The 16,104-nt window shown below is 31.6% G+C and overlaps 3 protein-coding genes across 3 annotated transcripts; 1 reads left to right on the top strand and 2 right to left on the bottom strand.

Annotated features, from left to right (window-relative positions):
- Positions 1-1,409: 1,409 nt before the first annotated feature.
- Positions 1,410-10,356, top strand: LOC103863700 (NDR1/HIN1-like protein 6). Its single transcript, XM_009141451.3, has 2 exons — positions 1,410-9,704; positions 10,022-10,356. The coding sequence occupies exons 1-2, from the start codon at positions 9,233-9,235 to the stop codon at positions 10,315-10,317; spliced, it is 768 nt and encodes a 255-aa protein (XP_009139699.1). The 5' UTR covers positions 1,410-9,232; the 3' UTR covers positions 10,318-10,356.
- A 167-nt stretch (positions 10,357-10,523) lies between these two features.
- Positions 10,524-12,181, bottom strand: LOC103863699. Its single transcript, XM_009141450.3, has 2 exons — positions 11,827-12,181; positions 10,524-10,891 (listed from the first exon to the last, which is right to left on the bottom strand). Exons 1-2 carry the CDS (start codon positions 12,011-12,013, stop codon positions 10,668-10,670), a joined length of 411 nt encoding a protein of 136 aa, XP_009139698.1. The 5' UTR covers positions 12,014-12,181; the 3' UTR covers positions 10,524-10,667.
- Positions 12,182-12,423: 242 nt separating this feature from the next.
- Positions 12,424-15,735, bottom strand: LOC103863698 (protease Do-like 10, mitochondrial). The gene is made up of 8 exons (XM_009141449.3): positions 14,729-15,735; positions 14,393-14,638; positions 14,115-14,310; positions 13,736-13,995; positions 13,503-13,630; positions 13,219-13,422; positions 12,998-13,048; positions 12,424-12,803 (listed from the first exon to the last, which is right to left on the bottom strand). The coding sequence occupies exons 1-8, from the start codon at positions 15,105-15,107 to the stop codon at positions 12,546-12,548; spliced, it is 1,722 nt and encodes a 573-aa protein (XP_009139697.1). The 5' UTR covers positions 15,108-15,735; the 3' UTR covers positions 12,424-12,545.
- Positions 15,736-16,104: the final 369 nt, after the last annotated feature.

The raw sequence follows: 16,104 nt of genomic DNA, 5'->3' as shown, positions 1-16,104 counted from the left end.
TGGTTAAGGTAAAAATATGTTATCCTATATCCTCAAAAAAGAACAATAATCACACTTTATTCCTAAGTTACACTTTAAAATATAAATATTATATGTGTACAATACAATTTATGCATAATTTAAAATTTGACAGCGGAAATAAATAATAATTTATCTTGGTGTTTTAGTTAACGAATAAAAAATAAATACTTTTAAACTAGAGAAAAATGTTGTCACTAACTCATGCACATAAACTATTTTATCAAATATGTAACTCGAATAGTATTACGCATCTTAATTATTATTTTACTATAACATACACCCAAGTATACATGGTTTTGATATTTATAGTTAACAGGAAACAAATCCCGCGCTTTCAAAGCGCGGATCAAAATCTAGTTTCTCTTAGAACCACTAGGCTAAAGTCACTTTTTATAAATATGTGGTGGCGAAAATACTTATTATCGTGTCGGCTGGAAGCCCATGCTTCTTCTGCTTGTGGCCAGGACCGACACTGAACTGACGTCAAGATGAAGATCGTGAAGTTAAAAACTTTGCTCGAGACAGTTTTGCAATGTTTCCAACCTTTATAACTTGATGCATATAATATATATCAAAATACGTTTGTTGTACACGCTTTTATTAGTTTTGCTTTTAAAAGAAGGTATTTGCAGTTATAAATGTTTTGTGCCAGTGAAGTAATGGTTGAAAAACCTCTATACATATGTCATTTTAAAATAACACCAACTTCTATATATAGTCAATACATATGTGCATGTTACATTCTAGACTAAATATTTTCTCTTTTAAAAATATAGAAAACAGTTTTTTTAGTCTACAAGCAAATGTTGTAGAGCAAGTATGCATTATACAAAATAATATATATTTAAAATCCATACGCAAAAACATAAAAGTTGATATATGCCTCTTTCTGACACATGCACACTCCACTATGAATAAAAATTAAAAAAAAAACAGTATTGTCATCAAACTTTATCACAAATCCACATTTGTACATCTATAATTATGAGTTGGACAATTAGTTAATTGGATACAATACCAAAGCAAGAATAATCGAAAAACAACTATACCACCGCATACTAATAACTAACACATAACAGAGAACCAAATTCATGAATCTTAAAACAAATTTCAACTCGAGCATTTAGTGAATATCAAATTAACTAATATCCCGTCCGTAGGGCGGGCCGGCCCTAGTAATTTATAATTACATGTTGTGTTTAAAAAAATATACTTTAATATATATTATTTTAGTATTTTACTGGATTTATAAGTAAATACATTGTTTTATTTAAATAATATAACACTATTATTTTAATAAATTTTATACATAGTAGCATCTATCATACTATCTTAGTAAATTTTATTGATATATGATATATATGTTTGGATGTTTTGATATTAAGTTTTTTTTGTTATTAAATTAATATTTCAAAATATTATATTACTTTAATTTTTACAACATAATTTGTTTTTTCATGTTGAATTTCAAAATTATTCTTTATTATTCATGATTTTATCTTTTGTAAAATTTGAAATATTATCATTTTGAGTTTAAGATTTTATTTTCAAAATTGTATATTTTGTAAAGAAACATTTGAAAAATTGCAAAACTATTTTTGAGTTTGGAAGATTATATGAAATATTATCAATTAATTATTAAATAAATTATTATTATTATTATAGATTCATAAGATGAAAATAAAAAAAAAGATTAATAATATACGAAATTTCAACACAAATGTATGTCAATGAAAGTCTTTACCTAAAAATAACCAATTATTCAAATTAATGTCTTAAATATCAAGATCATATTAATAAAGTAACTATACTACTATGAATAATCAGCATATATTATTTTATGTAATTTTCATATAACTACACTACTATATTTTAATTAATCATTTTATTCGGTTTTTATGGTTTGATCGGTTTATATAATGAACAATATCCACATACCACATGTTTTAAAAATAACATCAATTCGGTTTATATGTTGTTACCAAATCTAAACTACTTTCTTTATTTTGTTTCAGTTTGGTTTTAATTGGTTCGGTTTTTACTTGGTTTTTTTTTTAACACTGAAAAGTTTCAATAACAAAGCCTAGGCAGGCAAAGTATAGGGGGACAAAAGAAATAAAACAAAACAGCAGATACCAATAGGTACCAAAAACAGAAATAGAGAAGAGATTACACAGAGATGTGTACTCATGATAAGTGAGATCTCCCAGCAGCAGCACATATAGCTTAATCACACTGCTTGTGCTTCGGAGAGGATGGTATGCGAGAGCCAACTAGGGCCTCCAGTAGCAACATACGATTGGGTGCGGACGTCAGTTATAACACTCACTGCGATAACAGTAGCCACTCTATTTCTCGAACTGTGAACATGGATGAGTGACCACGAATCTAGTCGAGAGAGGAGAAGCAAAATGCGATCTATTAGTGACTTCAACTCTGGGTATTGATGAGGCTCAAGGAGTGCTTCTCTCAGCTCAATGGATGAGGCTTCCAGAATAACAATTTTAAGCCTCATGTTGACCATGCTTTCGACTTCCAGAATAACGGTTTTTACTTGGTTGAGCACTCTTAATTCAAATTAGCAAATCGTAGATAGTTTACAAAAGTGTTTCTTCTATTTAATAGTATGTAACGTAATCAAATTTCTTTTTTTTGTATTTTATAATTAAACATAAAAATAATTTGCAAAAATAGATCTCATCTTTCAAATTACTAAACCAAATGTAATATATAAAGTTTGATATAGTTTCTTCAAAGAATTAATATCTTTGAAATATATATTTCATTTTCCCATAAACTTATCGATATATCTTTGGAATCATATATACTTTGGCACAAAAACAGTAAGTAAGATATATCTTTGAAATCAATCAACAAATATTGATTTACCAACTACAGATGTATTAGAATACAGACTCATACGGAATAGTCTTTACATAAATAACTCATACGCATACGAACTACAATTACATGGAATTCAAAACTATTAAAACATATATGATTTGTCCTTGAAATTTACATCTATCGACACACAATACATTTAAAATAATTAGGTATAATAAATAAATAAATAAATAAATAACTAATTTTAGTCTACATAGAAATAATTAAGATGAGATTAATACTTAGCTTTATATGTACCTTTGAAAAACACACAGTACATTCGCCCTGGTGAAATATATGTATATATACAAACTAATATTGGGTTATATCTTGTTTTTATATAATTTCAAACATAGTGTACGAACATGAATGAATATACCGGTTTGGACATTATATAGATTCATACAGCTTTACAACGTGTGGTTGATTCTTACATCCTTTCCTGAGTTTGAATTCGGATTGACTATGATCTATGTGTCGTCTCTAGTCCATATAGGTCTATAATGTTCAAGCTAATGTTATTGTCCCAGAGCTTAGGCAGTTTAATCAATCAATGAAATGCAAGGATGAGACCAAAGTAAAAGAAGGAGCATTATAGTTATAAAACTAGGTGATAATCCGCGCCCTACGCGGAGTGAATAGATTTAAAGAGATTATCACTTTTAATTAATATATATTATAAAGGTAGAAATCATAGAAAAAAGTACTACATATTTAAAAAGAAAAATTTAAAGGAAATTGCGCATTTCACTAACCATTTATTCTTCGTTTTTTTAACTTGTATTTTTGTTTGTTTAATTGAATTATAGGTCATGGAAGTGAATTAATACAGTGCCGTCTTAAAAAAGTTAATGACTTTAGGCCAAACTTAAAATAGACCCTTTTAAAAACAATTATTGCATTACTTTAAACTGAAGCACACAAAAAAATTGTGGTATTAAAAGAAAAAAATGGGCTTTAAGTGTAAATTAGGTTTTGTTGTAAAAAAATTAAGAACGGTGAAGTTTAGAAAAAATATTGTCTTTTTGTATTTAAAATTGGTTTTGTTAATCATGGGTATTTTTTATTATAAATTAACCAACTAATTGATAATTTAAAAAATTAAAATGGACCTTTCTAATTAGTAAAATAACACCAAAATTTTGTTTGGACCATAGACCCATGGTAATTGCCAATGTGGCCATAGGTTAGAGTCGGGACTGTTAATAAGAGTAAGCAAATACTAATATAAATAAATTATGAAGTAGAGATAAAATGAAACATAAGCAATAAACTAATAAAACTCTTCAGAAACAAAATATAAGAAAACAAAAATAAATTAAAAATTGATGGTTAAACAATGCCATGACTGTTGCGAATGCTAGAACGTAGTGGTAAAGATGTTTTGAGAATGAGAGAATAGTGAGGATTTATATATGTAAGGCGCCTAGGTCTAAGGTATACTCTATATCATTAATCGCTACAATCAGATTCATTAATCGCTACAATCAGATTTCGTATTCCAAATCGAAATCTGAATATATTATTTCCTTTGTTCCTTATCGTACACTATTTCATTGTTGAATTATAGGAAACTAATGTGGTGCTGGTCAATCAAATTAAATATAAAAATCAATCAATGACAATCACATTGCATTCTAAATTTGACGTGGTTGACAATTCAAAGTTGGTCTTTAACTTAAATTAACCAAATCAATGTCATAATTAGCGTAGATATATTATTCTGGTATTTAGACACTAAAATTAAGCGAATCAATGACCTAATTGACATAGGAATATATTTATTTTGGTAAATTTGAATCGGATTCATTTACACTTAACTGCCATAAAATGATCAAATAGTATGTTGCATTAAGAAATATGGCATTAACTAAACATAGTTATCAATTACAAAGGAGAAGCAATCAGTATTTAAAAAAAAAATTGTATCATAACTAACTTCTTCTAGTACATATAACAAAGCGTTGGCAATTTAAAACATCAAAGAAGTACAAATGTATCATCGAAGGTAGTATATTTAATTGTGTTGCCTTGAATCGAATTCATTTATACTAAACTGTCATAAAATGATCTACAATAGTATATTGCATTGATAATTATGGAAATGATAAACGTGGTTAATGTGCAAAGGAGGAGATATGAAACTGCAATCATGCTTTTTAAAATATAATATATTGGATCGTTTAAGTTGCCATAAAAAAAACAATTCCAAGTGCAAAGACTCCATAAAAAGAACTTTAATAAATTTCAAAACCCTATATGAAAAATAGTGAAATCTAATTAACCATATTATTACGCGTCTACAATACATTTTTAAGTAAGATTTTGCTTGTAAGTTCTTCTTAATTTGCCGCTATGCGATTGTGATTGGTATCTTGCAATAATACAGAGAAGAGTTGCAGCAACATATATATATATATATATATGTATATACATACGTACACAAAAGATTTCATTTCCCACTTATCGTCATGGGACAACATCAAGCACGATTAAAATATATATATATATATATATATATATATATATATATATATATATATATATATATATATATATATATATATATATATATATGTGTCTGTAGTCATGGTATATGATGAATGATAATGAAATAAACAATCAAGAATCTCTGGGTATGGCAATGAAATCTTCCTACTTTTCGCATTTAAAGATGAAACCGTTTAAAAATAAACGCGTTGTAAGCATTAAACGCAAGGGTGTCAAGGTACATTATGTTGTTAGGCAATACTCAATAAGCTTATAGTATATACCCAAATTATAATCTAATGATAAATGACAATTTTTGTAATTAGTCTAGTTAAAAATGAGTTTTTGAATATATGATGTGAGAGAGCTTGTGGTGTTGACATGCAGGAAATTGCACACTTGTAATAAACACATGAAATAAATATTAATTCTTTACAATGCTCCTCAAATAATAAAAAAAGGATAAAGTGTACCGGTCTGAAAATTTATCAATTGAACCGGTCAGTTAACAAATTTAAAAATATTATTAACTAGGGGCGATCATATAAGGGGTGGTCGGATATTTTTTGCATAATGAATCACTAATATAATTCCTTATGTAACAATGTATAGACACTGACCGTTTTTATGTTAAGTTATTTAATTTGGCTAGAGAATAAATTTTTAATCTAAGGTTTGCTTAAAGTTTTTGTAAAGCTGCCACATAAACAATAAAATGATGTTAGGTGTTGACACCTCAGCAAGTCTATTATGTAATTAATACAAAATTGAGGTTACATCTTTTTAAAAGATCCTCAAATAATATATAAGGGATAAGTGTAGCATTTGATTCACTGTTGATTTAGGCTCAAGTTTAATAAGTACTTTGTTCGAAATAACAATAGGAAAGATTGAAATCAGCATGTTATCAAAGAATTTGAGATATTAAACTGCACAGAAAATTCTTCCAATCTGCTTTTTGAACAATGGCATTGTTGCGTGGAAGTTCTCTCATGTTGTTGAAGGTTTTGTTTGTCGGGTTTATAAGTAGTTATGTGCTCAATTATCCGAGTCTGTTTGTGTTGGGCTGCGTTGTTGGCAACGGCGGACCCATGATTGCTCTTGATCAGTGTCAGAATAAAAATTTATCACTAATTTACTGGGTTCAACATAATTTTTCACCATTTTATTACTAAGAATCAATGTATTTTTTAAGCAAAAATACAATTTATGTAAATTTTCGAATAATACTTGTAGTGGATCCACCACTGGTTGTTGGAAGCTACAGAAGCAGCAGTTTTAGGTTCGAGGGAGTTGTTTATCTTTGATAACTTGTAGCAGCTGCCTACTCCTCTCTGGTCTTTCCTGCTCGCTTTGATCTTAACCCGTCCAACTGCTTAGCTGGTTACTAGGCTTACTTTCTTGCTTAGGTTTCTTATCATTGTCATTTTGTATATGTTGTTTATTTTAGTTTTCCATATTCCGTTACTAATTACGCCTATAATCGTTGTCACACATTGAAAATTTGATATAATATTTAACATTTTACCCAAAAGAAAAACTGCACTAGGCAAATTGTTTTAATAATAACCCCTTTCGTTAAGAGAGATAATGTTAGTGTATAAGCTGATATTAATTTTTCTTTTCATAAAAGTCTAGTTGTAGGTCCTAAGTCCTAATATACGTACATATACTTTCATTATATCAAAAATAAAACGTAAATATATATATCTTACCAATATCTCATGATATATCAAAATACAAAAGTTAAAGGCATAAAAGCAACATTCTGTACATAACTTTAAGAAAAGGACATCGTTGCAACAAATATCAATACTATTAAAACAGGAACATGCCTCATTGATATTAGCTCAGTCCAACTTAAAATATAACTGCATCTAATTGATTATCTAAATATATCAAATAACCACCTCGATAAAATAATTTTGTAACTTCCACTTTTGTTCCAAAATTTTCGGATCCAATCCTGTCATATACATATGTTACTAATAAAATAATTTTGTAACTACTTCTAAGATGTATGCATATTTTGTAACGTCACCCTTTAAATTCCAAAATATCAGTGATCCACTACTTTCAATATTACAAACTGTCGACTACCTTATGAAGTCCAATAAATAAAAATTACGTCATTTGGAAACGGTAAAACTGATACTATACTTTAATAAATATTATTTTCACCACAAAAATTAATGGGAATGAAATGACGAAGGTTTAGTTAATCTTTTAAACACAATGTTGAATCTAATTATTTTTCGGTCATTGAGTTATTAGATTGACCGTAGATAACTATGTCAGTTCTTAATTTATTTTAACATATAATTATGAATATATCAATATTAAAAATAAAAGAAAACCCCATGTTTAAAAACATAGTAAAATTTTAAATTCAAATTATTTATTTTTCATTTCACATAAAAATATAATTTAAACAATTTTTATAACAAGTTAGAGTTATGACATATAATAAACAGTACTATAATATCAAAATTAATAATTATTTAAATATTTAATTCAAACGTTAAAATTAAATTTTAAACATAATAATTTAAACAAAATTGGATTATATACCGATCACCCATAAGTTCAACATGCAGCCTCTGGTTTTAGCGGTTTTTACAGGTTATCAAGTTTTTAATTGATGGATATGTTTTGAAACACAAACCGGATTACATATTGAATTACTGGGTTTATAGTTTTGATCATAGATCCGAATTGGATTTAAGACCGCTGATTTAAATACAAAAACATTTAATAGACAAAATCCTTACAAATTAACAAAAAAATTGTAAAATTATTAATGAAGTTTTACATCATAAAATAAAAGCGCGGATCAAAATATAGCTTGTGTTATTAAAACATGATCATTCTTATTTTTATCGGCTTAAATATATAGTCGACTCCTAAATCTTTTAAGTTGGTGATATTGTAATATTTATTATTAATGAAATATAAAGTTTAATTATATGATGAGATTTTTGTTTAAGTATATTCAGGTTTCAAATTTTTGGAAGTAGTGATTTACATCTCATTTAGATATTTATAAATTTTGCTTCAGTTCATATTTTTACGGGTTTGGTTTGGTCTTGACTATCCGTGTAAATCATAAAATTCTATATACTAAAATATTCCTTATAATTTTCAAAATTCAAAAATAAAAACAACAAATGACATATAAATTTTATAATACATGAACAAATACTGAAATTTAACACAAAATTACCTATGTTTAAATCTTTGGTTAAAATCCCAAAAAATATTTTAAATGTCTCCAGTATTTTAAGAATTTTGGATTACCGTTGCAGCTTTAATAGTTTTTGTACAAAAATTTGTAGACACAAACTTATTTTAAATTCTGATTATAGTTTTCTGGTTGTGTCTAAAATCAAATTTCTTGAAATAATAAAAAAATTGAAACAAAAAAAAATTCCCGCCCTTTAAAATATACGCGGGTCAAAATCTAGTTTTTTTATTAAAATGTCTTTGTAGACCCGTTGTATATGCGGACCATGCACGAACGTTCATCTTTACGTCTGCGGAACCCAGAATTGACACCCCTAGTCTTGGTTTAACCCAAAACTATTACGGTCCAAAAAGGCACAAGTAATTCAAAAGGACACGTTTTGTGTGAAAATTTAAATGTTTAATTACTTTTCTCCTCATGAATACACTACTTTTAAACAAAACACCAACATACTGCTTATAAATACAATTAACCAAAAAGAAAACGTGAAGAAGATCACCTTTCCATTAAAACGATCTTCATTTACCTCGAAAACTTGGAGACTACTTGAGTTGTAATTCCCGAAACGTAAGCCAATCTTCACGAACGTGAAACATGTCCGAACACCTGAAAATCCATCCAGTGAGCGATCCGGAAGCTCCACTACCTCCGACGCATCCAACGGTTCCTCGTGTCTCACGTGGCTCCTCAAGATCAGAACACGGTGACACAACCAAAGAATCTGTGACGCAACCACCACAGTTGGATTCTCCTCAAAGGAAGAAGAAAGGAAGGAGAAGCTGTTGGTGTAGGTGTGTGTGTTACACGCTCCTCGTTCTCTTTCTTCTTATTGTCGTCGTAGGAGCGGCCGTTGGTATACTCTACCTTGTCTTTAGACCAAAGTTACCGGATTACAATATCGACCGGTTACAGCTCACGCGGTCTATACTCAATAACCAAGATTCGAGTTTGTCGACCGCGTTTAACGTCACCATTACGGCCAAAAATCCCAACGAGAAGATTGGAATTTACTATGAAGACGGAAGCAAAATTAGCGTCTTGTACATGCAAACCAGACTTAGCAATGGTACGTCAAAAATGTTCGAAAAACTAGCTAGCTATTTTACCTTTTTTCCCCTAAAGAAACCAAACTAGGATGGTATTAGTTAAGACCAAAGGTCTAAACTCGCTATAGACCAAGTTCCATTTCACAGTGTATAAACACTCCTCGTGGATCATTTGATCACTTGGATTTGAGTTCTTAATGTTTTAGCGTAGGGTTTACCGAAACTATTTAAAGTTTTGTTCACTCACAAAGTTAGATCTTTCGACGAAATTTAGACGTCCAAAAAATAAAGACCAGGGTATATTTGAAGGACTAACCGTATTTTGTAATATTTACAGGGTCATTGCCGAAATTTTACCAAGGACATGAGAATACGACCATTATATTCGTAGAAATGACTGGTTATACTCAGAATGCAACCAGTTTAATGGCGACATTGCTAGAGCAGCAACAGTTAACTGGAAGCATACCGTTGCGGATTAGAGTTACCCAACCGGTTCGGATCAAGCTTGGGAAATTAAAGCTGCCGGAAGTAAAATTCTTTGTGAGGTGTGGTGTATTCGTTGATAGCTTGTCTGCTAACAGTGTTATTAGGGTTAGGAATAGTAACTGCAAATTCAGATTTAGACTATAATTTCACTTTTAAGTTTTTATTAATAATAAGGGGTTGAGGGTTCCGAGTCCCCCTCCCCCGTTCAACGCTGAGTCTCCGTTATCATTATTTATTTTTTTAAGATACATTTTGTTTCACACCATGTAAATAATTAATAAAATATCCATTTTTTTCTTGTTGTTGTTCATAAATGTTAATTTCTTTCTCATCATTGACCGAGAGGAAAAGACTGATATATACTGCTGAACTATTTAAACCGATGTTCTTAGAAACATTGAATTTTCAATGCTTGTTAAACATTGTCTTGGACCGTATAACATCATTCTTACATTTCAACCCCCAAGAAGAAGAAAAGGTTGTTAAATAAAAGTCTAACACAAAGACGCTTTCACGTCTCTTATCTTCTGGAGACAAAGTTGGGCCCTTTCAAGAACCATTTCAACTCTAGTTTTTCTCTTTGTGACCACTCTCTGAACCATCTTATGATTATTGTTCTTGTGGATCTTTCCCGTTGATGACGATGTCTGATCTCCAAATAATTCATTTGTGTACTTTCTCTTCTTGTGTTTCTGCTTGTTCTTACAGTTTGATGACTCTGTCCAACGCATTAACAACAACTTTTAGTTGCGGCTAACACAGTTTCATGTGTGAACGAAATCTAGATTTGAATTGACTTGATGACCACTCCTAACTACACTAATATCCAAGATTAGCGTCATGACTCATGACATAATAGAAGACAATGTCATGATAGTTAATATGATAAGGTAACAAATAGTTTATCGTCTACTGCTTAGCCATCTTTGTTGATATACTCGAGAGTTATGCATATACTAGCTAGATGCATTTGCATAACGAGTCTTTTGATTTATTTGTTCATTTACATCATTTGAGAAACAAGAAACCATATGTACTTATAATAGTGTAAAACGAGCAGAACAAAAATTGACAATCAATCAGACTAACAAATTGCCTAAAACTATATTAGAAATCAACTTATGTTTAAAAAATCATTTCAAAAGAAACGAACGTTATTGCGGTTGTAAAATCAAAACCAATATTTTCAAGCTATAGTAGATTCTTCAATCGCAATGCACTAGTGAGAAATTGTAAAGCCGTACAACTTTAACTTTATCCAACATGAACAAAGGGTATAGATTTTTTGAAAGTATAACCAAATACAAAGGCCAGAAAATTCTTACAGAATCTATTTATGTCTTGTCGAATATCTTTGAAGACGTGTTGTCAAATAAATTTAATTTTGGCATGGGAAATTCAATCGACTTATTTTTTTTAATGCAACACCATAAATACATGAATATACGACCGAAAAGGTTTGTCAAATATTATAATTTGACTAAAAACAATCTTAATAGTTATCTAAATAATTGAGAAATTGTTAGCATAAAACCGAAAATAATTAAGGAACAAAGCTTTTTATTTCTCTCATCAGTCCATATACTAAACACACGACAAGCAATCGCCGAAGGGACAGAGACACATAAACGAGAAAGATTGTACAAGTAGTACCTTGGCTGAGGACGAGGGGGGAGGAGGAGGCACGTGACGGAGGCGCGTGGTCTTCACTGAGGTTAGAGATGAAAGACTGAAGGTCGGACTTGAGGTAGGCGAAGCGGTTGGGATATTGAGCCTGAAGAATCTCAAGTTCCTCCTTAGCCGTTTCCATTAGTTGAATCTCCCACGAAGACGACATCATCACACAAACGAATAGTGAAAAGCCTTTTTGCTTCTCCACTTCCTGAGTGAGTTAAACAAAAGGTCAGTGACCTTTAGTTAAGAGAGACACTCATAAGACTAGGAGGGTAGTTTCGTCTTTTACGGTGCACGTACGGATGTGACAGGTCGCAGAAGACACGGAAAGGTATTTTTGTTTTTTTAATGGACAAAAAAAAAACATAAAAGTAGTAATTGAAAGGAGAAAAAGACAAGGAGTCGCTGGCTTCTAGTTCCTACGCACTAACCAGATTTGGGATTGAATTCTCATTAGATGTGTCCACATTTGATCAATACTTTTGGGGTAAATGAATTAAGTTTTCTATTAATATTTTTTAAATAGCGAATCAGGTAAATGTCTGAAGAGCTGTATGTTCAAAACAAAGAAAAATATAAAAGGAAAAAATCCGATTTAAAAAATCCTAAAATGTTCACGAACATTATTACAACACAGTGGTTCTGAAAATATGAATGAATGTGAAAGTGTACATACAACATGCGATTGGAGTTTTGGCTCAAACAACCGCAGTAGAACAAGAAGCAGCCAACTCAGTTGCTAGATTATTTTGTTCAATAAGCAGATCGCTGGACATGGCAGACGCTATTCTGTGCCGTTTCAAAATCAGAGAAGTGGCTAATCTTGCGTCTTGGTACTTCAAGGCGAGTACTCTCCCATCGTCTAAATCCAATTTCAGATTTTCTGTGTCACAGTTCTCTATGAGCTGGCATAAATGTCTCAGATTATCCACTTCCACTCCATTCACTTTCTTCACCTGGTAGTAATAAAAAAAGTGTTTCATTTCATATTTGCCCTTTATTAGAATCCTATGATGATGTTCTGTTATCTTAATTACTAAGTCCAAAAATGTATGCCATGATGAGATGAATAAATGAATCATGATGCGCTTGGATTCAGAGAATGACAAAAGGATCATCATATAAATACGGTTATAGTTTTCATACTTACTTGCAGCTCTGCAAGACGCTCAAATCCTGTGTTGATATCATCCATTAACACCTATCAGACAGATAATTAGTTATCAGTCAGGTGCCTAAATGACCAGATGATGTTTGTGTTGGCAATATCAAAAACTCTTATCAAGTAAATACGATCATAGTTACTCAAGTGATCGTCAATCGTTCTTAATCTCAACAATAGAACTAAGACAAAAAAGAAAAGCAACAAACCTGAGAGATAATGACAAGTTGTTGATTAGATTTTTCAGGTAGATCTCTTAATGCACGCTCGCACAATCTGCGGGGACAAGTGTTGTACCAATCTTCTCCGTATTCGTGTAGGTATGGCTGAGTGAGAGGCACGAATACAAAGCCCGCAAATATATAATAACTTGGAAGCTGGTCGAACTGATGCACTGGAACCAGCGGTTGTAGCTGCAAGCAAGCAATAAAAATTCGTTAAGGCTCAGAAGAAGATTGCCCAGTTCTACAGTCGGTGACAAATAATGACTTACAGGTCTGAGAGTGATACAAAACTCATGTTCTTTTCCTTCCCTCAAGACTTTAACCAGAGCTGTCTCATTTGGTTTCTTCATAGATACCATATGATCAAAAGTGATCCGCTCCTTCTTCCGGAGAGGAACTGCAAAGTAAATGAAAACACACTTTTTTATTCACCAGCAAAAACTACTACGTAAACAATGCGACGTTGAGGAGGTTCATGGAAAAATAAAAGAGAAAAATCTACCAGTGCCATCATTTCCAATGGGAACACCATCAAATGCGAGAATAACATCTTCCTTGTTCAGAATTTTATGAGCATCGGAGAGAGGGTTAATCTTGCTTATAAGAACCCCTGTCATTTCAGAACTCATCTGATAGATGCTACGGATCTGAGCATTCTCCATAGGCTGGCATGATACACCCATTGAGCAGAAACCAGTGTATTTTCCAGATTCTTCAACACCGTTTATGAAATGCTTTATTACCGGTGTTGGAATGATATAACTGCACTTTGAAAGCACCAGTTAGTTTAAATCTTTAATCACATGTGAGCAGGAAAACAAACTTTGTTTCACTCTTTTTCTGATCACTTAGGCTTTGTATCAAAAGTTTATTAGACTCACCCAATGTTCTCACCACCTGCAAGATTTTGAAAAGCAACGCCAGCTACTTTGTTTCCCATGATTGCTGGGCCACCGCTGTTTCCAGGGTTGATAGCAGCATCTATTTGAATAGCCATTAGCTGGGTGGCACCGTGAACATATTGGGTGGGTTCAACACGAGACACAACACCTTTCGTAACAGAGATGTTATCACCACCTGCACTAGATATATGATTATCCACTGTACTTGGAGCTAGAACACAACTCAAGTCTTATCAGTTGATAATTAGAAAACATACCTTGAGGATAGCCAACTACAAACACTTCTTCCCTCAGAAGCGGTATATCTCCCAGCTCCAAAGAGTTCATTCCTTCCCAAAAAACTTCACTATCAATCACCAAAACGGCTAAATCACACTCGTGTCCGATAGCCTCAACTTTAGCTCTGTGCTTTATAGGGGACCCGTGCTTCCTCACTAGCACGAAGGAGTGATCAGCCACCACGTGCGCGTTCGTTATAATCCTTCTTCCAGATATTACGAATCCTAACATCATAACCATTCAAAGTTAAAGCAGCAAAAGAAAACACAACAAGAAACCAAACAAAACAAAAAGTTATGGTCTTTAGCTATTACCAGAGCCCATGGATTCTCGCTGGGACTTATTCTGCCAAGGAAGGAAGTAGCTAGGACTCGTCGAAACTGTGAATATCTTCACCACCGAGTCCATCGCCAAATCCACCGCTGAAGAATACGCCGCCGACCCTTTTGCGGCATTTCTCCGCCGTGACATATGTCTTATGCTGATACGCCACCGTGAAGAAACCGGTGACGATGTAGTCGTCGTGTGTCGATGATGAGGATTAGAGTAATAGAATCTAGAGATAGGAGAAGACAGAGCACTCTCCCTCGGTAATGCTCTGCTTACTAAGGAAGGAGAAGTGAGGTACGCGGAAACCGAAGAAGCGGAGATTCTGCGGAGGTGCTCGACGGTGCGAATTGACCGGAGCAGCATTTTTTTTTGTGTTCCGATACTCTTTTTTTTTTTTTTTGGGTTTCTGAAAAGGGTTTTAAGCTGCTAGGTTACACCTTTTTTAACAGGACTAGAGACTTTTCCGGGCTACGCCCGGATTTATTTTTATAAATTGTTAGCTGTTTGAAAATATTAATTTATTTATATTAGAATAGTTACTTTATATATATTGGAAACAGCAAAAAATATAAATTATTATAATGAAGTTTAAATGATTATAATGTAAAATGAAAAATAATAATAAAACACACACATGTTATATTACTCAAAATATTATTACAGTATAAAAAATCAGGTTTAAACTCAAATCATTTTAAATTTTGATTTCCTAACTTATTCATTCCCTCTTTCTTTCAGATTTGTATTACTTAATTAGTGGCTAATGTTTTTTTTTAGTTTTATCAATAAAACTAATCTTTCTAGAAGTATGCATGAAAAATATTTCAACTTCAAAAGTGTTGGATCTGATAAATATTTTTGCAAATACATTGATAAAAGGTAAACTTTTAATTGCTTATTGTGTATTTTCTGAAAATCCATAAAAGTTGAGAAAATAGAATGGTTTCCATGAGGTTTTTATGTTGTGCAGATATCTCTACTAAGTATTATATGTTAGTAGATTGTTTGTCCGCGCTACGCGCGGAAAGTTGTTTTTTGATAATAAAATTATTACGGAAATTAAAATATAGCATGGAAATAAAACTGTATTAAAATATTTGTAGAATTGTGTACGAAGTAAAGAGGAGTTTGTTTATTGTTTAACAACGTAGACAAAAGAAAAAATGGTTGTGCTTCAGAAGAGTGGGTTGGAGGGATATTGGAGTCTGTAAATTTAAAAAAAAAGCCAAAATAGGAACATAACTTGTAAATTGATAAAGAGGAATCAAACTCGGTGTAATATTTGATCATGTACTTTGTAGAGTTCCTTAGTACTCTTTTGGTGGAAGAAGCTTATGTGATGTTTTTCCCAGTTGTTTGG

This window comes from Brassica rapa, chromosome A04, assembly GCF_000309985.2.
Source record: "Brassica rapa cultivar Chiifu-401-42 chromosome A04, CAAS_Brap_v3.01, whole genome shotgun sequence".
Taxonomy (NCBI): Eukaryota; Viridiplantae; Streptophyta; class Magnoliopsida; order Brassicales; family Brassicaceae; genus Brassica; species Brassica rapa.
The sequence above is the reverse complement of the archived record's forward strand: the minus strand, read 5'-3'. Positions and strand labels throughout refer to the sequence as shown.